The following is a 24,061-nucleotide window of genomic DNA, read 5'->3' as shown; positions in this document are numbered from 1 at the left end:
GCAAAATAGCTGGCAGAAAGTGCAGATGGAAGAGAAAATGTGTGGATGCCCGGGGGAAAGTGTTATTAATAGCTGCAATAGAACTTCCCACAGCCTGCGCTTTCCTTAAAGCTGCCTCTTGTCACTTCAACTGAATTTGTTTGAAGTCCTCCCCGACCTTTTTTTTCTTTCAGGGGCTTACTCTGGACTCCAAAATTCATAGTTCTACAGTACATGTATGCATTTCTTTGGTATACAGCATATTGATTCAGTGCTGCCTTAAAGTGCAAATGAATAGATTATATAGCAGTCACTGTCAATGGAGACATCAAAACAGATACAGTGTGTGGTTTGACCAAAAGAAGACAGCTCCGTTGTATGGGACCCTATATGGAATGAAATATATCTTCCATATGCATAGGAGTAATATAATAAAATGTTACTATATGTGTTATATATATATGCATAAACACTGACTTCTATCAAAAATCGAGAGAAAACAATAAAGCGTGAGATGAGAATTACAATTATGTGCAGTGCAGGCCTGTACTTTACAACACGTATAGTAGATGTAACATATCTGGAGTCATTTCTTTTATGCAAATATGAGTAAGTACATCAAGATGGATGAGCAGCATGTATTTGTGATATGAGCCAATTATAAATTGGCTAATTGTAAACATTTTATGATAAATCTGCTATAATGTATATGGATTTTTGTGTATAAGCAGTTTGTGATGGGTTTAAAAAAATATAAATTGGACTAATTTATATATGCAGCCTGCCCCTGCTGTACATTAGTGCTGGTAAAAAGCGGTATCACATCTGATAAAAATGAGACTAAATGTGATTGTCACATATCCAGACTAACACTGCAGCTAAAATACACACCCTCTCCCTCACATTCTGCCAACATGCCACCAATAGCAATCCCACAAAAACAAATTAAATGAATATTCAAAAATACAATCTAACAACACGAGGGGAAACCTTAAAATCTCATGAATTTGCGCTGCAGGCTTTACACCACGAAGTCAGCCACTGAAAGATGAAAGTGAAAAGAAATAAAAGGCTCAATTTAATCTGCTTTAAAGCTCTTCAACTGAACGCATGTGCCTGGAACTGTGAGAGTGAGGGCTGATAGGGGATAAATATATTTCTTACCATGCCTTTGAGCTATTACACCCCTCTCCAACACAGACACCTATTCAACAGACACCAGTTTCATTACCAGCTGTAATAGGCTAAGTCTTCAAATTATTAAATGCCAGGCCAAGATGACAGAAAGACATGAAGAAGGCTGAAGAAGGAAGAGGGAAGGGTGGAAGAAGGAAAAGAGGAGAGTTGTGAGTTATTTTTGATTTGAAAAGAGAACACGTCTCCAGTTGAGCCAGTGGTCAGGAGGTAGCTGCTACTGGCAGGCCCACAACAAAAAACAGCTTCTACAATGTCACCGAGCAAGCTTTACGTGTTTTGGTTGTTTTGTAAATGAGGCAAATTGTGATTTGTGAATATGGGCTGTACAAATTTAATTTGATTCATCAACAAAAATATATATATGAAAATTTGAATTCACTGTGAGAAACGGGTGTATAAATTATGTCATTATGATCTCGTAATACATATAACTCAATACTAGACACTAAATATGTATCTCTATTTTATAGAAAAAATGTATCGTCAAGAAATTACCTTAAATGAATCTTAATTTACTTTCATTATTAATGCTTCATATATATATAATTAATTTGACTTGCTTATTTAAAATGTAGGTCTATAATACATGAGCCAAAATTTAACTGCACATATCTTGATTTTTATATAAAGGCCCTGCCAAGTGTGGATTGTTTTAATTCTTGTTTTTTCCTTTATAAATCCAAAACAGGATTTTCGCGGTGCATATATTTCACGTGGCGGACGCACAGCTCCCACACAGGCCGCAGTGAGGCGGCTAGCCCCCCGCTCCGCAGTGGTCCTGGTGTTGCTGTCAGGCCGCCTGTAATTGATATTGACGGGCACATCGGTCATGTGTCAGTGCCGCTTTCAACAGAGCGTTTAACCAGCACCACGGGAGCTGCATCCACTCCCGCTCCCCGTCATAAATAATTAAGGTGCTGCTGTGTCTGCTGGGAGAGCCGCTTACAGCAGGAGAACCGCGGCGACTAAACGACCATTTACAGGCCAATTTGTATGAGCGCTGAAAGCAGCACGTACCTTTGTCCCCGAGAATACCGTCGATACTGTGTTTCGTTTTCTTCTCCCCATCTTCATCCTTTGTATCACACTCATCCTCCTCGTCCTTCTTCCCGAAGCGAGCTCGAAGCACACGGCTGATTGAACTCACTGCCAACAAAAGAGCATCTTCAGTCACACTAATAATGATAATAATACTAATACTAATACTAATAATACTAATAATGATTATAATAATTAGAATCATTCTAATGATAATACTAATAACCCCTCGTTTCTCTACAGGCGTACAGGCGATGGCCTTATTTGTTTAGAATCCATATTGGGAAACAGTACAAGTCAAAAGTATAATTAAATGGGGCTTACCAGGGGAGGCCTCACCTGAAGGGACTGTGCTTCTGTCACACACTCCGTCCTTCAGCAGTTTATCCCTGATCTCCCAGCTGAACATGCCGGGGTTGTCCCGCTTGTACTCCTCTATCCGCTTCTCCACGTCCGGCGTGGCTAACTGCTGTAGATCGGACAGAGACCGGAACGAATATCAGTATAATGATACGAAAGAGAGAATGAGAGAGATAGGGAGAAAGAAAGAAAACAATTAAATATGAACATTCAACTTATTCAACATTTCTTCTTCTTCTTATTATTATTGTTGTTGTTTTTGTTTTTGTATATATTCTTTTTTAAATTAATATTATTGCCGGCTCCTCTCACCCTGGGCTTGCTGCCTCCGATAGCTCCGGGCCGGATGGAGCCGGTCTCTTGGTAGCGGCACAGAATCTTGGAGACGCAGCCATGGGAGACGCGCAGCTGGCGTGAGATGACGCAGGGCCGGATCCCGTGATGGGCCATCTCCACGATCTTGTGTCGGATGTGGTTGGGTAGCGGGCGGCCGTTGATGAAGACCCCTCCGAGCTGGTTGACACGTCCCTGGCCCAGAGGAGTGGACACTGTTGGGGGGACAGACAGACAGTTGGACTGTGTCGGGCTGATCTGGCTGAAGGCCTAACATATGAAAGTGGCCCTGCTGTTATTATTATTATGACCCTGCGGAGGTGAAGATACATTTATACCGTCTTTATTATTCACATCACGTCGTCCAAATACTGATGAGATCATCTGCTTCTCCTTTTGTGTTTGATTTGAATTTCCAGACACTCGAACAAATCCCATATGTTTTCTTTAAAGACGCTTTTCTGGGAATTGAAACTGTTCATTTCTTGGCCAAATAGCCAGTGGACAATTAATCAATGAAGAGCACCCATACGTTAAATAGCATATAGCCAATATTAAGATGATATTACTGCAGATTATCACATTTTTGTACAGTAATAAAATAATTTTCAATAGGAGGAGATGATGGAGTTTCCTCCCAGCAAAGTACGTATTTAATCAGAAGATTCCCTTTCCAGGTAAATGTTAATTTCCTCTTTGACCTGATGTCCAGCCTCCTCTCACTGAGGCTGTGTGCGGCCTACCTTCCAGAGGGAATCCAGTGCGGGGATAGTTCTGTCCGGGAGCCGGGCGCATCATCCGCGGTACCGTTCCTGGCAAAGACGACATTGCACCATTAACAAAACGAAAATATACAAAAATATAAAACAAAATTAAAAAAAGTTTCTAGATGTCCAGGTCTGTCAGATGTGCAGTCTTGTTGGTCAAGTATTTAAGGAGATAGAAAAATAAAAAGACAGATCCAGAGAGAGGTGCAAAAGGAGAGGGAGGTTTAATGTGAGTGTGAAAGCCCCGAAGCAGAGTGAGCCAGTCCTTACACTGTTAATGTGTTCACACTACACAGCTGCTCCGTCTCTGACACCAGCTTATTTAACCGCTGTGAAGGCTGGACTCTGTCTCAGTCTCCAGGACAAGTCTGGGCCATGCAGGCTGGAGGAGGGGGGGACGGACTTCGAGCACCGATAGGTTCACGGAGCCTTCTCTTATTCGATAGGGAAAAGCTCCAACAAGTTTCAGCAGCCAATTGGAACGAATGGATGAAGATTTACACACACACACACACACATACAAACACACACACACACACACACACACACACACACGCCGTCAGAACAGCACGGAGCCTACACAATACAGTCAGACTGAAACACACTACACAGCCTCGATAACAGTTCACCTAACAAACTGGACACACAAACCGCTGTCATAGGCTATCCAATGCAAAGCAGCCATGCATGCGATGAGCGTGTTGATGCAGGCCTGTGGTATTTCTCTTCAGTTGATGCTACTCAGCATCGTAATAAATAAGCAAAGGGTGCAATCTAATATCAACTGAGGGGGGCTAGAGACAGTCACTTTGACTGACTTGTGTTCAGTAGCTGAGAGTTGAGAGATAGACCTTTGTGTTTATTGTTTTTTCCTCTGGGTCTATATGGTGCAGTTTCAGGAAGGAAAAACTATGTAATATGTGTAAAATATAACACAATATAGAAAATCGAACAAAATATACAGAGCAAATAAAAAACATTAGTAAAGAAAATACAATATTCACTAGGCAGAAAAGGAAATGAGGCAAGTTAATGGCTGTAGAACATACAGGATATAAAATGTTGAACCATATGAAAACCAGAACAGATTATGAATATGCATTCTGTGAAAGACCAAAATAAACTTCAAAATTAATTTAAAATACGATGTAATGTAGCGTACAACTTGTAGGTAGTAGTACATTAGTGAATAGCAGTAGTTCTTCAACAGCACACTAATAAAGTGCAGACAGTGGTTATTCAGGGAATGCAGGCCATTGGATCACACAGGCTAAATATGCAGTAAACAGCAGTGCCATTACATAATAAAAGCCTAAATAATTTTAAATTAATTAAATGAAATATATGTCTGTAGTAGTTATATTATTATTAATATTAATAATAACAATAATTATAATAGTAATAATAATAATTATAATAATTATAATACACTTCACTTTGGCCAATGGACAGCACTTTACCACTCCCAATCTAATCTCTGACCCTGTTTTGTTATTGTGTATATCACAGTAGAACACTGTATCGGAATGAAAATGTCAGTAACATGCTACTTGAATAAAATACAATACATGTACACAGTACATGAGTGGCTGTAACAACAGAAATACACATCTTTTTCTGCAGAAATCCATCCAGCTGCACAAGGATGGATTGAATTACAAATATGCTCTCTGCAGTGCTGGAGCTGCTTTTCTCTCACTCAGTAGCTACGTAGGTTAGCTTAACTCACCCATGAGCGGCCCTCTCTTAGCTGATCGCTCTTTACGGCTCATATTTTTGGACACTTTTTCTGCAGTAAAATATTCTGAATGCAAAGTTAGCTTTTTTTATTTGTAACTTCTCCAGTTGTAACCCCCCCCCCCCCCCCCGTATTTTACAAAACAAAATTGTAATGATTGATTGACTTACATCTGACACCAAATCAATCAATGAAATTGTAATTGTATAGCCCATATTCACAACAAACAATTGATCTCATAGGGCTTGGTTTTTTGGTTGTGTAGTTGTCCCCCTTTCCAGGTCTTCATTGAACCTTCATGGTGCCTAAAACTTGCTTGTTGTCCTCCCTCATGATCTGCCACCTCTCAAATGATTTTTGAACCACTGGACCTTTTACTTTTTTATTAGTTATTATTGGCTATTTTACTTTGAAGTTACTTACCTTCTGTGTCTATTTGTTGTTTTTCTTCCTGTCTTTGTGTTTCTATGTGTCTGATGATTCACTTCTGTCCAGATATTTTTTGCCTTCCCTGCTTATTTAGTCTCTGTGCTTGCAGTCCTCTTTGTCAATTTATCTACACAGTCTGACCTCATGCTCCTGTTGTCTGGAGATTACTTATTATGTCACAGTAGGTTTCTTAAGTTTGGATTACAGTAAATATGTATATAGTGCTTTCATATATTTACATAGTCTTTTTCTAGTTCTGATAATCACTCAAAGAGCTTTACAGTAGTTTTTTGCCATTCATACAAACTTTCAGTTTATGGGCAGCACATTTGAGAACAGCACCGCCATCCGGGCAATTTGTCACAGCTTCCCCTTATAATCAGCCAGCCTCCCTTACTAAGACCAAAAAGCCTACTCTATTGCATATCTGTCCTGGAAGATCAATCTCTCTTCTGCTTTTCCTGACATTTGGGGAGTTTTCGAATGCTACTGGGACACAGTAATTATGTCCCATTTACAATTTGGAACAGGGCTTTAGTTTGGGGCATCACAGAGAAGAATCTACACATTAAAGACATGCACCCCCCAGTGATTATACAAAAACAAAATCAAGTATGTATGTGCACGTATAGAGAATTTAACAAAATATTTGCGTAGTGCAAAAAATAAACCATGAAAAATATATACAAAAAGCAATGAATGGGAAATTAATATACCAGCTGCTCTGTATGTTTACACTGTACAAGTTATATTAAATATAAGTATGATATGGACATGTGTATATTATTTGTTTAAATAACATGTGTATGTTATTTAAAGTGTACAGGATATTGTGACCATGTACTTGCATAAACATATACAATTCTGAAATGATGCAACTGATTTGGTAAAGTGTTCAACAGGGTGACAGCATGTGAAAAGAGTACACTCTTATGTCTGGTTATCTTACTGTTCAGCATTCTGTAGTGCCTCCAAGATGGGACTGTTTCTTCAGTCTAGATGTGTATAAGTCCTGAACGGAGGGAAGGTTGGCACCAATGACTTTTCTACAGTCATGATGGTCTGTTGATGTCAGTTCCTATCCTGTACCATGGCCAACCCAAACCAGATGATTTTAGATTAGCAGAGAAAGGACTGGATGACAGCTTTGTAGAACTGAATAAGAGGCTGTTGTGGCAGCTTGAAATTCATGAGCTGAGGCAGGAGGTACGTCCTCTGGGAGCCTTCTTGTGATGGTGGTAGTGCACCACTGGTCTTGGGGGATGGTGGATCCGAGCAGCACTTTGGCGACTTTGGAGACTGTGGAGAGAACAAACTTCCTCAATAACTGGAAGAAACCTCTAGCAGAGCCAGACTCATGAGGGTGACCATCTTCCTTGACCCGTGAATGCGAAGCTGAAGTGTACAAACCAAGGCCGTAGTCATGAAGTGAACATTGGGGGTGGGACCAAAATCTAACAACTTATTAACACACAAGATACATTTTGTATGTATTTTTCTATTTAAAATAATGTTTAATACTGTATTGTAAGTCTAGTGCTTGGTAATATAAACATGTTTATGTGGATTGTATATAACTTTATAAATTAATTTTCTGTATTTTTAAAATACAATTATCAAATTATATAAAATATACATAAATATCTTAAATACTGAGATACAAATCAGGGCTGTCAAAGTTAACACTATAATAACGATTTATGCAAATTCCTTTAACGACACAATATTTTCCGATGGCCAATTAATGAGCACACATTCTGTGATCATGACCCTCGTCCCTTTTTGTAGTTTGTGAAATTAGGAAGCGATGGAGCTGTAATGTTGTGAAACACAAGCAGAAACAAGCCTCAACTGGATAAATACAAAGGGTCTTTTGAATAGCAAGTTCAGCGTCAAAGCCAAGCCAGATGGTTCTCTCAACACAACCAAAGTTATATGTATTTACTGTTGATGTGAAATTAGTTACCACCGGAGTATGTCGAGTCTTAGATATCACTTGCTGGCCAAGCATAGAGCTGATGCAGAGAGCCCTCCTCCCCCTCGCCAAAGGCAGACCACGCTGGATAGTTTGCAACCAACCCAGTCTCATCAGAAAATGTTCAATGGTAACGTTGGTCCACTTGGACCGACGTTACCATCTCACAATCTGGCCTCTCAGATTGTGAGATGGTAACATTTAGTCCTCCCATTGTTTTGCATTGGCGTGTTCTCACGTCACGTGACTCTCAAGCTCCCGTCTGCGGAGAGGAAAACATGGCGGAGATTCCTTGTTTTTTCAGATAAAAATATAATTTTGTAACTGAGTTTGGGCATAAAAATACATTCTGACACCATTTCTAGCGAGAAATGTGGTCTTTGCTTCCACAGTCTTCAGCCAGTTCGTGCTTATGATAAATATTTTAATAGTTATCACGCATGTTTTTATCGTTGCTATGATGGTTGCCATGGCACCACGGGCGCAGCTTGGTGTTTAAATCACAGTCCCTGCGTAGTGTCCTTCAGTGATCGTGAATGTTATTCATGTTATATAATAGTAATATTTGAGGCTAGATTACATCTCTAATGAGAAGGATCATGCGAGTCTGTTTATACCGAGGCCGGCCCGAGTGCGCGACCGGCCCGAGTCCGCGAGCCGAGCGGCCCGAGCGGCGCGAGCCGAGCGGCCCGAGTGCGCGAGCGGACCGAGTGCGCGAGCGGACATGACGTGTGGCTGTCGTAAAAACCCTATTTGTAAACAACCAGCCCTTTAACTCGGGGCTGCGTCATAAACACGGCGCGCTTGGAAGACCACGATGTCATCTTCCTTCTGTCAGGTAAGTAGTTTATTGTTTTTAAAGATCGTTACGATCTAGGTTTACAGTCCGAGTGCGGAGAGAGTCCGTCAATCCACACTATGGACGCTGTTCATCAGCTAATACGCCATTGTTAGCCACATGCTTCAGCCCACGGTAGCCTGTGCTACCTGGGAGGTGAATACATGGTTGTTGAAAGCAGTTCAAGACGCTTAGCTCATCATTGAGGGACGCTACAATATAAATATAAACATGAATTTGATTTATGAATGCTTTAGATTAATAAGGAGTGTATTTGTCTACCATTACTCCACAATATCAGGTCAATTTGGTTTAATGTATAGTATGCACTATGACAATAATGTTTCCATGTTATGGAGTTGCGATTCATTTTATAAAACAATTGCTATGTTCTGTTTTTTAATCAAGGAGGATCAAAGTGAAGCTACAGGAGTTTCATTAACGTCAACAACTTGGACCAAACAGTTTGTTTTGCTTGATGAAGAGCAGGAAGGGCAGCCTGGAGAGAAAGAGAAGCCGGGTTGAGCCCACTACCATCATCCACGTACCACGAGGAAGATGAGGGAGAGAAATGATCCTACCATTAAAGAGGTACTTTTAAGTTACATACCAGAAAAAACATTTTATATAATTTGCCAAATATACATTTTTATTAAATCCCCAAAGTACACTTGCTGAAATACAAGTTAATATCACACTGAAAGAATTTTGATCAATCATGCTTCCCTGCTGTGATTGTTTAACTAGGAAAACAACTTTTTCCACAGGAAGGCAAGTAAATTTAAGGAATACATGTGCAAAGTTTTCCTCTGTTATGTATAATGATGACCCCCATCAAACATAATGTTAGCAATATTTACACCTTTTAATTTATACTGTTTATTTCTGTCTACATGTGTGAATTTGCCTTCATTAGTTTCAGAAAAGAGCGATGATGTATCGGTCAGTGGGCGGCAGCACGAGACTCCGCAAACTAGTCTGTAAGCAAAGCAGACGAAGGCATCGAGGTTGCGGCCTGCCATCATTGTTATTTTGCTTAAGGGACTGAATATGTTTCATGTAGAAATATTAGCATTTCCCTTATATCTACCAAAACTGCTTGTTTCCCAGACTGCAGTTTTGTTTTGATCCGATGTGGTGTGCAAATACAACCGTATCTGCAATGGGTTGTGGGGCATTAACATTTGTAACTCTAATTTTGTTTTGACAGACTGTGAAAAGAACGTTGAGAACATCACCACTCTACAGGAAGACACAGTCCAGTAATGGGTGTCAGAAGTTCAGTAGTGAACGACAGGTACTGTGGAAAAATATGTGTCATTGTTGTACAATGTCCTTTGACTCTGTTTAAACAAGGTTAACACAAAAAGGTTTGATTGTAAACTGATATCGGTATGAATTCATGTTATTCTCCTCGTCAAAAGAAACAAACAATCCAAATTACCTGCAGAAAGCCCTTGCTGGACGCTTCAGCTGCATCGTCAGACTGGTGAGACAGCAAGATGCCAACTTTAATGCCAATTTATTTGTGTAACATTCTGTGACCAAATGTATAGATAACTTTTTGTAGATTGTAAAAATAGATAACCCATTTATTACAAAAAAACTACACTAGAATTATCGCACTGCGTTGTATGACTCCGCTAACCAGAGCAGTGTCCGTCTACATATTTCTACATATTTTCTCTCATATAAATGACACTGTATCTCTTGACAACTGAAACCATAAGATGAGGTCAGTGTGGCCTTGACCTTTTTACTTTAAGACAAATACAAAGTTAGACAATCCGAAAACATGCAGTTATGCCTCCGGCGACTCGCTATTGCAGAGGCATTAAAACCGTAGTGTAGTAGATTGGATTTTATTGGTGTTACATTGGACATCTTGTATGGGTACACCAAAAAATATATTTGGTTTCACATTCTAGATGGCAATAAGCAGAGTCATCAACTCAGGAAAAATATTTCTGTAGAAAAGAAAGCCTTGTATGTGTGTATGTATACATACACACAAACGCACAATTGAGACGTTTTTGTCTTTTATCATATATTCTCAGGCAGTACTGATGCATTTACTGAGACGGGACGTGAGGGCCTACTCTGCGTGCTCAGAGTTCAAGCCCAGCAGGCTGCAGCGGGCCTGACATATTCTGGAACAGCAGCACAGTCTTTGGATGACTCCTCTGAAGATGAAAACATGGCGAGGTACTTCTCCACTGATGAAGAACTGTGAGGGCTGTGATTAGCTACACTCTCTTGCTACAAGGCTACTCATGCTACTCCCTGGCAGCCTTAGGAAGGCATTAGCTTGCTGTGTGGTAGCTGTTAGCTTCAGCATTTTTAGTTTTTAGTGGCCTGTCTGACGTTTATGTTAAAAAAAAATCAGAGGGAACCATCTTCATAATTTAACACTATGGTTTGTTTGTGTCCTTCAGTTCTTCTCAAGAGAAGCAGTACAGGTGTGCCTCAGCTCCACGGTCCCTCCTGCAGCCTCCGCTCCTGATGCTAACCTCATGTCTCCACCACACCAAGCAGCAGACCTGGATTGACAGACCTTTCTCCAGAGCTGCCCCCTCCCTCTGAAACCCCCCTCTCCAAAACACTATTTGTGTAGTTTTTAAAGTATTTTTTGCATGAGAATTGTTGATCATAACATTTCCAGCAGATGCCTTAATATAATGTTTGTGCACAATAAATGACATTGATCATAACATAATGGTATTTCCTTGCACTTCTACACCATGATATTGTCAGATAAGATGCTGATTACATTAAAGCAGTGAATGCTCTGCTTTAAGCAACATAAACACACAATGATTCAATGGATCTGAAGTAGAATGGGCACATTACATTCTGTAGAGAATGCCTCAGTTATGGAAGTCAGAAAATAACTTTCTTTATCTGAGGTTCCAGTCATTTATAGTCACAGCAAAGCACACAGGTCTGGTTGTCTAAGTGGCGCCCATATCATATTGTTTAAGATGTGTAACTTCAAGTTTGTGTTTCAGTGCAAAATTAGTCATTAGTCAAGAGTTCACCTTCTTCTTTACACTAAAATTAGGTGACCCAGATGTTTCACAATGCAATCTGATAAGGTCTTATGAGAAACATTCTTAACATTAAAGAAATCAACACAGAGGATAGCAATATCTGTTTGACTTTAATCCGTAGCTGATAATCAGCGGCCTGACTTATTCAAACACATTAATACTACAATGAATAAGGCAGGGGTTTTCCATCAGAAATCATTTCTGGGACATTAATTTAAAAGATCTCCAGTATAAGCGAATGTATTCTAAAATTGGTTTATATCCAAGTGTGAGGCTGTCCTGGCACATGGAAATAAGATATATATATATTGTTTGTATTAGCTTTCCCTCAGTTTAGTACTTGCACTTCTTGAAAAGCTCTATATAAATAAGATGTATTAATGTTTATATATTGCCCTCTAGTATATGTTTTCCTAAAAGTCACTGTAGATACAGAAATAACAGTATGGTTCAGGTGACAGTAAGTGGAAGCTGAAGGTAATTTCCATGTGCTCAAGAGAAACATAACGTGACGATATAGTTGATTTCTGATAGAAGGCCCTGCCTCATTCATTGTAGTATTAATGTGTTTGAATAAGTCAGGCTGCCGATTACCAGCTACTGATTAAAGTCAACAGATATTGCTATCCTCTGTGTTGATTTCTTTAATGTTAAGAATGTTTCTCATAAGACCTTATCAGATTGCATTGTGAAACATCTGGGTCACCTAATTTTAGTGTAAACAAGATGGTGAACTCTTGACTAATGACTAATTTTGCACTGAAACACAAACTTGATGTTACACATCTTAAACAATGATATGGGCGCCACTTAGACAACCAGACCTGTGTGCTTTGCTGTGACTATAAATGACTGGAACCTCAGATAAAGAAAGTTATTTTCTGACTTCCATAACTGAGGCATTCTCTACAGAATGTAATGTGCCCATTCTACTTCAGATCCATTGAATCATTGTGTGTTTATGTTGCTTAAAGCAGAGCATTCACTGCTTTAATGTAATCAGCATCTTATCTGACAATATCATGGTGTAGAAGTGCAAGGAAATACCATTATGTTATGATCAATGTCATTTATTGTGCACAAACATTATATTAAGGCATCTGCTGGAAATGTTATGATCAACAATTCTCATGCAAAAAATACTTTAAAAACTACACAAATAGTGTTTTGGAGAGGGGGGTTTCAGAGGGAGGGGGCAGCTCTGGAGAAAGGTCTGTCAATCCAGGTCTGCTGCTTGGTGTGATGGAGACATGAGGTTAGCATCAGGAGCGGAGGCTGCAGGAGGGACCGTGGAGCTGAGGCACACCTGTACTGCTTCTCTTGAGAAGAACTGAAGGACACAAACAAACCATAGTGTTAAATTATGAAGATGGTTCCCTCTGATTTTTTTTTAACATAAACGTCAGACAGGCCACTAAAAACTAAAAATGCTGAAGCTAACAGCTACCACACAGCAAGCTAATGCCTTCCTAAGGCTGCCAGGGAGTAGCATGAGTAGCATTGTAGCAAGAGAGTGTAGCTAATCACAGCCCTCACAGTTCTTCATCAGTGGAGAAGTACCTCGCCATGTTTTCATCTTCAGAGGAGTCATCCAAAGACTGTGCTGCTGTTCCAGAATATGTCAGGCCCGCTGCAGCCTGCTGGGCTTGAACTCTGAGCACGCAGAGTAGGCCCTCACGTCCCCTCTCAGTAAATGCATCAGTACTGCCTGAGAATATATGATAAAAGACAAAAACGTCTCAATTGTGCGTTTGTGTGTATGTATACATACACACATACAAGGCTTTCTTTTCTACAGAAATATTTTTCCTGAGTTGATGACTCTGCTTATTGCCATCTAGAATGTGAAACCAAATATATTTTTTGGTGTACCCATACAAGATGTCCAATGTAACACCAATAAAATCCAATCTACTACACTACGGTTTTAATGCCTCTGCAATAGCGAGTCGCCGGAGGCATAACTGCATGTTTTCGGATTGTCTAACTTTGTATTTGTCTTAAAGTAAAAAGGTCAAGGCCACACTGACCTCATCTTATGGTTTCAGTTGTCAAGAGATACAGTGTCATTTATATGAGAGAAAATATGTAGAAATATGTAGACGGACACTGCACTGGTTAGCGGAGTCATACAACGCAGTGCGGTAATTCTAGTGTAGTTTTTTTGTAATAAATGGGTTATCTATTTTTACAATCTACAAAAAGTTATCTATACATTTGGTCACAGAATGTTACACAAATAAATTGGCATTAAAGTTGGCATCTTGCTGTCTCACCAGTCTGACGATGCAGCTGAAGCGTCCATCAAGGGCTTTCTGCAGGTAATTTGGATTGTTTGTTTCTTTTGACGAGGAGAATAACATGAATTCATACCGATATCAGTTTACAATCAAACCTTTTTGTGTTGACCTTGTTTAAACAGAGTCAAAGGACATTGTACAACAATGACACATATTTTTCCACAGTACCTGTCGTTCACTACTGAACTTCTGACACCCATTACTGGACTGTGTCTTCCTGTAGAGTGGTGATGTTCTCAACGTTCTTTTCACAGTCTGTCAAAACAAAATTAGAGTTACAAATGTTAATGCCCCACAACCCATTGCAGATACGGTTGTATTTGCACACCACATCGGATCAAAACAAAACTGCAGTCTGTGAAACAAGCAGTTTTGGTAGATATAAGGGAAATGCTAATATTTCTACATGAAACATATTCAGTCCCTTAAGCAAAATAACAATGATGGCAGGCCGCAACCTCGATGCCTTCGTCTGCTTTGCTTACAGACTAGTTTGCGGAGTCTCGTGCTGCCGCCCACTGACCGATACATCATCGCTCTTTTCTGAAACTAATGAAGGCAAATTCACACATGTAGACAGAAATAAACAGTATAAATTAAAAGGTGTAAATATTGCTAACATTATGTTTGATGGGGGTCATCATTATACATAACAGAGGAAAACTTTGCACATGTATTCCTTAAATTTACTTGCCTTCCTGTGGAAAAAGTTGTTTTCCTAGTTAAACAATCACAGCAGGGAAGCATGATTGATCAAAATTCTTTCAGTGTGATATTAACTTGTATTTCAGCAAGTGTACTTTGGGGATTTAATAAAAATGTATATTTGGCAAATTATATAAAATGTTTTTTCTGGTATGTAACTTAAAAGTACCTCTTTAATGGTAGGATCATTTCTCTCCCTCATCTTCCTCGTGGTACGTGGATGATGGTAGTGGGCTCAACCCGGTTTCTCTTTCTCTCCAGGCTGCCCTTCCTGCTCTTCATCAAGCAAAACAAACTGTTTGGTCCAAGTTGTTGACGTTAATGAAACTCCTGTAGCTTCACTTTGATCCTCCTTGATTAAAAAACAGAACATAGCAATTGTTTTATAAAATGAATCGCAACTCCATAACATGGAAACATTATTGTCATAGTGCATACTATACATTAAACCAAATTGACCTGATATTGTGGAGTAATGGTAGACAAATACACTCCTTATTAATCTAAAGCATTCATAAATCAAATTCATGTTTATATTTATATTGTAGCGTCCCTCAATGATGAGCTAAGCGTCTTGAACTGCTTTCAACAACCATGTATTCACCTCCCAGGTAGCACAGGCTACCGTGGGCTGAAGCATGTGGCTAACAATGGCGTATTAGCTGATGAACAGCGTCCATAGTGTGGATTGACGGACTCTCTCCGCACTCGGACTGTAAACCTAGATCGTAACGATCTTTAAAAACAATAAACGACTTACCTGACAGAAGGAAGATGACATCGTGGTCTTCCAAGCGCGCCGTGTTTATGACGTAGCGCTGAGTTAAAGGTCTGGTTGTTTACAAATAGGGTTTTTACGACAGCCACACGTCATGTCCGCTCGCGCGCTCGGGCCGCTCGCGCGCTCGCGCCGCTCGGGCCGCTCGGCTCGCGGACTCGGGCCGGTCGCGCACTCGGGCCGGCCTCGGTATAAACAGACTCGCATGATCCTTCTCATTAGAGATGTAATCTAGCCTCAAATATTACTATTATATAACATGAATAACATTCACGATCACTGAAGGACACTACGCAGGGACTGTGATTTAAACACCAAGCTGCGCCCGTGGTGCCATGGCAACCATCATAGCAACGATAAAAACATGCGTGATAACTATTAAAATATTTATCATAAGCACGAACTGGCTGAAGACTGTGGAAGCAAAGACCACATTTCTCGCTAGAAATGGTGTCAGAATGTATTTTTATGCCCAAACTAAGTTACAAAATTATATTTTTATCTGAAAAAACAAGGAATCTCCGCCATGTTTTCCTCTCCGCAGACGGGAGCTTGAGAGTCACGTGACGTGAGAACACGCCAATGCAAAACAATGGGAGGACTAAATGTTACCATCTCACAATCTGAGAGGCCAGATTGTGAGATGGTAACGTCGGTCCAAGTGGACCAACGTTGCCATTGAACATTTTCTGATGAGACTGGGTTGTTTGCAACGGAGACGCATAGACAACTCCAGAAGCAACAAACTTTTAACAGCGATAGCTAAATGGGTTGCCTCAGCTTGCAGAATGATTAACATTGTCAATATTCCCATCTGTTGTTTCTTGTTGGGCTTGAGTTTGCCATGTTATGCATTCAGAATAGTTTTTTTGAGCATGCAGTACCTTTTAGGGTATTCTGTAGAATACTCTGGAGTATTTGTATTTGTTTTGGATTGTAACAAAAATAATATACATACATGTTGTATTTATCCACTACCATGTTGATAAGGGTATTACAAACTAGAAAAATATCCCTTTAAGGTACATTTAGAACAGATACAAACATTTTAATTAATTTGCGATTAATACCAAGTTAACTATGGACAATCATGTGATTAATCGCGATTAAATATTTTAATCAGTTGACAACCCTAATACAAATACATGTAGGCCAAGTCTGTATATTTGGATTATACTGGTGTGATCTGGTTATAATCATCAACATTGGTTCCTTGTCTCACTCACCTCCATGTCACCTGCTCTCCCTGCAGCAACCAAGTTATCTCCCGCTTCCTCTCTCTCTTTACTCTGAACGCACTACAGTGAATATGAATGGAATACAATAATAATAATAAACTTTCTTTATAAAGCACCTTTCAAAACTGCTTTACATAAAAGAGAGAAAAAATAACCAAAAAATTGGCGACAGAATAAAACATTTAAAATGCAGTTGAAATTAAAACACCAAGAAAATTAAAGACAACATCAAATATTTAAATTATGGAATCGCTTACGAATAAAATGCATTTAAAGAAGTGTTTTAAAAGAAGACACTGATTTAGCAAGCCTGAGCTTGCTGAAAGTTATCAATAAAATCTTAAAATCAATCCTTAAACAGAGTGATATGCTCTCTTCTCCTGGATTTAGTAACAGAAGTGTTCTGAACAATTTGGAGTTGTTTTACTTAAGACATGTTAAAACAACATTACAATAATCAAGCTGTGAAGAAATAAAAGCATATACGAGGATTTCAGTGTCTTTATAACTCAAGATTGATCTGATCCTTGATATATTCCTGAAATGGTAAAAACATGTCTGAACAAGTTTGTTAACATGGCTTTCAAAGCGTAGGCTGGGATTAAATATGACACCAAGGTTTTTGGCCTATGACCTAACATTGTTGGATAGCGGACTCAGAGACGATTGTATTTGGGAATGTAAGTGATCTAGGCCAATAATGTGACTTCAGTTTTGTCAGAGTTCAATTGAAAGAAATTATTTGACATTCAGTATTTAATATCTGTTGACAGTTAACTAAATGGGACAGGTTTTTAGGGTTGTTGGGCTTCACTAGAATATATTCAGTACCAGTCAAAAGTTTGGACACACCTTCTCATTCAATTGTTTTTCTTTATTTTTCTTTCTTTCTGCATTGCAGATTAATATTGAAGACATCAAAACTATGTAGGAACACATATGGAATTATGTGGTAAACAAAAAATGCTCAACAAACCAAAATATGTTTTATATAGAGCTGTGAAATGATTAAAATTTTTAATCAAATTAATCACAGGTTTCTATGGATTAATCATGATTAATCACATTACCGATTTTCTCGGAATATTTTTGTGAAAACAAGATTTATGACATTTAACTTTTCTTTTGTGCTGCAACTCAACAGTTCTTCAGCAGTTATCATTGCTTTTCCATATGGAACATTAATATAATCTTCATCCTAAACAATATTCGGTCTCCTTAGCCATTGTGTGGTTGAATAAAACTTTTTTTTTTAAATCAAACAGAAATTATTTGAGCTTCTTAGCCATAGGATGGTTGACATTTTTTATAGTTTTTGTCACACAACCATTAACCACACCATGATACAATCTAATGCCTATAAAGGCCCTCTTAGCTACTCGTTCTTTAGCCAGTTGGTGAGGCAAACTAACTTGTTCAAATTCTCTGACAGTAAAGCTGACCGCTTCTTTTGCACAATGTGTCCGGCGAGTGAGTCCGGTTTGGCGCATTCCACTTGAACGCCCCTCGCCGACCAACACATGCTTCGCGTTGCGGTGGTTAGGCGGGTATTGCTACGTCGAAACGATAACTTCTCGCAGAGTGTGCATATCACCTTGGTTTTACTGAATGTTCGATCTTTGTTTTTTTGGAACACGATCTTCCCGTCCAGAAGGTCCTCAGGTTCATCAGAATTATCCATGTTGTTTGTTTGTTTGAATGGCAGCTGCCGTCTGACTGCATTACGCCGGGTTCACACCGGACGCGGAAGCGACGCCGAAGCGAGGCATAAGCGCAGCGCCAATCCTCTGGCTCCCATCCACTCCAATGTTAAACCGCAGCGCTGAACACACCGGAGGCTGAAGCGTAGCGTTGTGCCGCGGCTGCCTAGCGCCGTGAAGCGATCGTTTCGGCGTCGAGTCTATTTTTTCAGCTTGACGCGAGCGTATCGCGACAGGAAACACACTGAAAAATGATTTTAAACGATATAGATGACATATTTTATATGATATAAATGATCAAATATGCATCCCATACTTTGTATTCACGTTCTGTTGTCTTGGAGTTTTAATTTTACCACTTTTACCAACCACATTATTTAATGCAGAGCTGCCAACTTTTCAAAAAACCTTGGAGTGAGATTTTGTCGGGGGTGACCAACATTTTGCCGCGCACACAGCCACACACGTTGGTGGCTCAAATATCAGGGAATTGTTGGAATTTGGCGTTGTATCCATGTTGTTCGCTGCATTCTGGTGGCCTTTGGGGCCCGAAGTCGTTGATAGGAGCGGCCGACTGGAGATGGACAACATTGGTTACATTTTGTGACGCAAAGACATAGCTGAAGGTCCGCCCCCAGGAAATGTTGGTTTAAGTAGATGTTGTTTCCTGCATTCTAGTGGATTTTTGGGTGGTATGCTAAAGATGTGCAATACCTGAACTTCTTCTGATTCATGTTTCTCTGATCATGACTTGTAGGGCCTTCTAGCCTTGAGCTGAACATTCAACCAGAAAACTATTGTTGTGCCTCAATGACCACAATATAGCCTAATTAATAGACCTTTGTTTAAGATTTGACCAAGGTAGGTTGATTGACATTTTGATTACAATGGTTTTCAACTAATTCTGAACTGAAACCTAACCTATATTTTAAATAATTGTATTCTTAAGAGCAGTTAATGATTTATGTTCGCCTCCCACCACACTTTCCATCAGACAAAAAAGTGCAACAAATAAAGTGCTTAAACAGTAGCCTTTTTAAGCAACACAATGGACCCTCTTCCCCAAAATAAAATTTGTCTGGAGCCGCAAAACATATTTGATAACAAAGCTAATAAAGTTTTATATAAAGTTATACTATACTAAACTATGGTTTGTTGCATTTATGAAATTATCGAACAACAATAAAGAAAACTGTTGACATTTGATTGATATTTTTACCTGTTACAACAAAGGAAAAACCAAACGCTTATGAAGAGAAGAAAATACACAGGCAAGTGTCGGCCTACTTTGAAATAAATTAAACACAGACCTTTGTAGGGTTATTTGAGTCCTCCCCGTATTTGTGGAAAATGTATGAAATAAGAAGTACCCTATTTTTAAATAAATAAAAACATATAGCTGCAGCCTAATAGCTTAAACATATATATTTTAGTTGGCGAAATATTTAAACGAAAAGTGAGAGCAGGTCAGGCTGGAGGCGGACACAGAAACTGCAGCTCGGTAGAAACCAACTGCAGCTTCTGCTCTGATCAAGACGCTGAGCTCTGATCAGCTGAGACCAGAGAAACTCTGTGTTTTCACTGTTTCCACTGAGCAGCCGGTGAGTCAGTGACCAGCTCCTTCACGTGAAGGAGCTCTGGTCTTGTGTCTCTGAGCGAGTGCGCGGGGCGGGGGGCGGAGCCTCGGGACCGGTGCGCTATCTGGGGCACACACACACACACACACTCGCCCGCTCCTGGTACTTCATGACGGCCTGATACGATGATGTTTTAAAAAATGATCGTGACTTAGTCAACCACCAACATTTTCGTCTCGTCTCGTCAACAAGTTAAAATAGATTTAGTCATGCGCTTCACTTAAAAGATCCAGTTTTTTTTTGGCGTGAGAAATTGGATGTGTGGCGTGAGTGCGTGTGAAAACATGCAAAAGCGTGTGTCACATGGCGGAAGCGTGAGAGGTGGCAGCTCTGTTTAATGTCCCCCTCTGCCCATCCACTACAGCCACACAAGCAGTCATAAAGATAAAAAGAGAGCACGTTAGAGAAGTATAAACCAAAACGAGTCCGTCGATGCAGCTGCGTTGCCTTCCGCGGTTGCAGTCGCGGGACTATTCTGCCTTTACGCCACGCTTCGGCGTCGCTTCCGCGTCTGGTGTGAACCCGGCGTTAGAGCGGCAACTAGTGCAGAGGCGGCGGAATTGGAAGGTCCTTCTGCGCATGCGTTAAATGCGTTAAAAAAAAAAACCGAATTAATCCTGTAATTTAATCATAACGCGTTAACGCGTTATTTTTCACAGCTCTAGTTTTATATTTTATATTCTTCAAAGTAGCCACCTTTTGCTTTGATGACGTCTTTGCACACTCTTGGCCTTTCAATCAGCTTCATCAGCTATTCCCCTGAAATGGTTTTCCAACAGTCTTGAAGTGTTCCCAGAGGTGCTGAGCAGTTGATGGCTGCTTTGCCTTCAATCTGCAGTCCAACTCATCCCAGATCATATAATTTCGGTTTAGGTCGGGTGGTTGTGGAGGCCAGGTCATCTGACGCAGCACTCCATCACTCTGCTTCTCGGTCAAATAGCCCTTACATAGCCTGGAGGTGTGTTTGGGGTCATTGTCCTGTTGAAATCCAAATGCTGGTCCCAATAAGCGCAAACCAGGTGGGATGGCATGTCGCCAGTGTTGCCAACTCCTCAGTAAGGAAAGTAGCTATTGGCTGTCCTCAAAGTTGCTAGAAGTCGCTGGTTGACATCATCGCATAATTTGCATAATGTAATGGTCACTGTAGGACGTACAAAAAGTGAGAAAAAAACACCCTAAATATGTTTAGAACTAAAAATGAGCTTTCTTCTACTGAAGCGTATTGCATTCACTTGAGAAACAAAATCTGTTCATTTGAACAGTGTATTTCTGTTGTTTCAATAAATTAAAAAACCATAACTTTTTTTTTTCTAGTGAATGCAATACGCTTCCGTATTCTTCTGTTGATTCTTTTTTTTTTTTTTTATATTGCCATTTAAATAGGCCAGAGGTCTTCAACAGGGGGTCCGCGACCCCTAGGGGGTCCGTGGAGGTACTGCAGGGGGGTCGCGAAATTTTAGGTTGACAAAAGAAAATTATCAACCAATTTTTTTGGCATGGTCACCCTGTACCTTGCACGTGTTTAAATAAAAAATATGAATATATGAACCCGTGTTATATTTGAATAGTTTAGTATTGAATGCACAATAACCTGGTAGCTATGTTTATACATGGCACTAGGCCCAGTTTAATATAAAACACAATTTCATACAATATATATAGTTTGGGGTCCCTGCTCCATCTCTCCAGCAGTTTTGGGGTCCTTGGCCTGAAAAACGTTGAAGACCCCTGAAATAGGCCATCACTTCTCAAAATAACTTCATGACTTTAATGCTGTATCTAGACCCACATACATAAATCAATTTTGTCCTGTATTGTTAAATGTAAGAATATCAAATTTAATCAAAAGGCTGTTAAGTGGGGCGGAATTGCCAGATCAGCGGTGGCTTTGCGCACTCGCGATTCATTTGCAGTCTGGAGGACGTGGAGCGTGGGTCTCTTCTCTGCTCTGACTGCAGCTGGGACTCCTGCGCAAGGGAGACTGACCGCCTGTGAGTGCGTTGGGACGGCGAAGGGGCTCACGGCAGCACCCGCTGCTCGTTGAAGACAGTTTGTGAAGAACGATACGTGCTTTCACGTCAGTCTCCAAACACCAGAAAGTCTCCAATGTCACCAGAAAAAGTCACTAGATTTGGACAAAAAAAGTCGCCATGAGGGTTTGGAAAGTCGCCAGATTTAGCGAGGTTGGCAACACTGCATGTCTCTGCAGAATGCTCTGGTAGCCATGATGGTTAAGTATGCCTTGAATTTTGAATAAATCACCAACAGTAGGGGAGAGTGGGGTAATGTGGGACATCGGGTAATGTGACATCTAGGCAATGGAACACATTTGTGGTCATGTGACCATTAGGTTTTCAAGCCCCTCCCATTCCCCCCTTGCCATGAAGGAGAAGTTGGTGCTGGTGCTGTGGAAAGTATGTTTTTTCACAAAAATGTTTTCTTGCATTGAACTTAATCATCTGTTGTGTCAAAACAAATTGAATCAGGTAGAAAAACTTATATCATACATGTTGGTGAACTTCCAACATATAAAACCATGTGATTGATGCTAGCTGAAGATTAGCCTGAATTGCTAAGAGATGTTGTTTTATCTAAAACGGTGGCTGTGGGGTAAAGTGGGACAAATGCTGTGGGGTAAAGTGGGACAGTGTCTCACTTTACCCAACCATGAAGCGTAAGTTAAGTTTAGTCTTAAACATATTTTAGTGTTACATTATATATGTTTTATTTTTAATGTCATAAACATTGTAGAAAAACCATCATAACTATACACCAGGAAGACGAGATGGAGAGTGCAGCCGCTAAGGTCAAAGAAGTAGGAAGGAAAGAAGTCCTTAAGCAAAGTTGGAAGGGATCGAAATATTGATAAGACAACCCTCAAAAGATTCATAAAGAAAAAAGAGAAAGGGAAAGTAAAATCAGTAGCCTGGGGTGCAGTAGCTGAGGTAAAGAGAATATTCACAGATGAGATGGAGGAGGAGCTTGCCAAACACTTGAAACAACTAGCTGACCAGTTCCATGGCCTTGCTCCAGTTAAGAGCCGCGAACTGGCATTTGAATACGCAGAGAAAAACAATATCCCTGACCCTGCCGATTGGACAGAGAAACAATGTGCAGATAAGCTAGGGTGTGCAAGAGATCACATGAATCATAATAATCATAAATGTGCTTAATTGACCAATCCCCATGATTCTGTTACTAGTCCGATATTAGTAGTTGTCAATCTAGCTGTCGGGATTTTAACTATTAAAACATGTGTTGTTATGGTAGTTTTAAAGTGGAAAAAGTAAGTGGATCACTTTACCCCGTGGGACAAAAGACCACTTTTTTAAAAACAATCATATTTTCACTGCCCTTTGTCCTGAAGACATTCTGTTCATTTCCATTTCTTGAAAACATCCTGAATTAATGGAAAATGTGTACATTTTACTGATATATAATTTATGCTCGCCTAGAGGGGAGCAAATGTAAAAAATGTCCCACATTACCCCGCTCTCCCCTATCACCAGCAAAGCCCCCCCACACCATCACACATCCTCCGCCATGCTTCACGGTGGGAACCACACATGTAGAGACCATCCACTCACCTTTTCCGCGTCTTACAAAGACATGGCGGTTGGAACCAAAAATAAAAAATTTGGACTGAACTTGAGGAAACATTCAAACTTCTTGAAATTTTCCAGATTTACTGACCTTCCTGTATTGAAGTAATGATGGACTGTCGTTTCTCTTTACTTAGTTGAGTGGTTCTTGCCATAATATGGATTAGAACTGTAGTCGAATAGGCCTTTTCACTGTATAGAACTGTGCACCAACCCTGCCTCTGCACAACACAACTGATGGTCTCAAACACATTAAGAAGCTAAGGAATTCCACAAATTAACTCTTGACAAGGCAAACCTGTTAATTGTAAACCATTCCAGGTGACTACCTCATGAAGCTGATTGAAAGAAGGCCAAGAGCAGCAAAGCTGTCATCAAACCAAAAGCTGGCTACTTT

At 40.0% G+C, this 24,061-nt stretch overlaps 1 protein-coding gene and 1 long non-coding RNA gene across 6 annotated transcripts in view; both read right to left on the bottom strand.

The window, feature by feature from the left end:
• LOC128442388 (paired box protein Pax-7-like) overlaps positions 1-3,735 on the bottom strand; it is a 62,962-nt gene extending 59,227 nt beyond the window's left edge. For 2 of the 3 annotated variants that reach the window (XM_053424821.1, XM_053424822.1), the window contains exons 1-4: positions 3,651-3,735; positions 2,887-3,122; positions 2,539-2,683; positions 2,194-2,322 (exon numbers count right to left, since the gene is read on the bottom strand). In XM_053424821.1, coding sequence (XP_053280796.1) covers positions 2,194-2,322; positions 2,539-2,683; positions 2,887-3,122; positions 3,651-3,735 — 595 coding nt within the window. The remainder of the gene's footprint in view (positions 1-2,193; positions 2,323-2,538; positions 2,684-2,886; positions 3,123-3,650) is intronic. The other variant, XM_053424823.1, reaches the window with a different exon arrangement.
• Positions 3,736-12,785: 9,050 nt separating this feature from the next.
• On the bottom strand, positions 12,786-15,564 carry LOC128443093 (uncharacterized). 3 transcript variants are annotated; one of them, XR_008338942.1, is made up of 6 exons: positions 15,470-15,564; positions 14,879-15,061; positions 14,173-14,259; positions 13,981-14,045; positions 13,265-13,412; positions 12,786-13,034 (listed from the first exon to the last, which is right to left on the bottom strand). It is a non-coding gene; the product is annotated as an uncharacterized LOC128443093 (long non-coding RNA). The 3 variants fall into 3 exon arrangements; XR_008338941.1 differs by having other exon boundaries at positions 13,265-14,045; XR_008338940.1 differs by having other exon boundaries at positions 13,265-14,259.
• Between the last annotated feature and the right edge of the window lie 8,497 nt (positions 15,565-24,061).

The sequence above is a fragment of the Pleuronectes platessa genome, chromosome 6, assembly GCF_947347685.1.
Source record: "Pleuronectes platessa chromosome 6, fPlePla1.1, whole genome shotgun sequence".
Taxonomy (NCBI): Eukaryota; Metazoa; Chordata; class Actinopteri; order Pleuronectiformes; family Pleuronectidae; genus Pleuronectes; species Pleuronectes platessa.
Note: the sequence above shows the minus strand (reverse complement) of the source record. Positions and strands in the feature narration are given on the sequence as shown.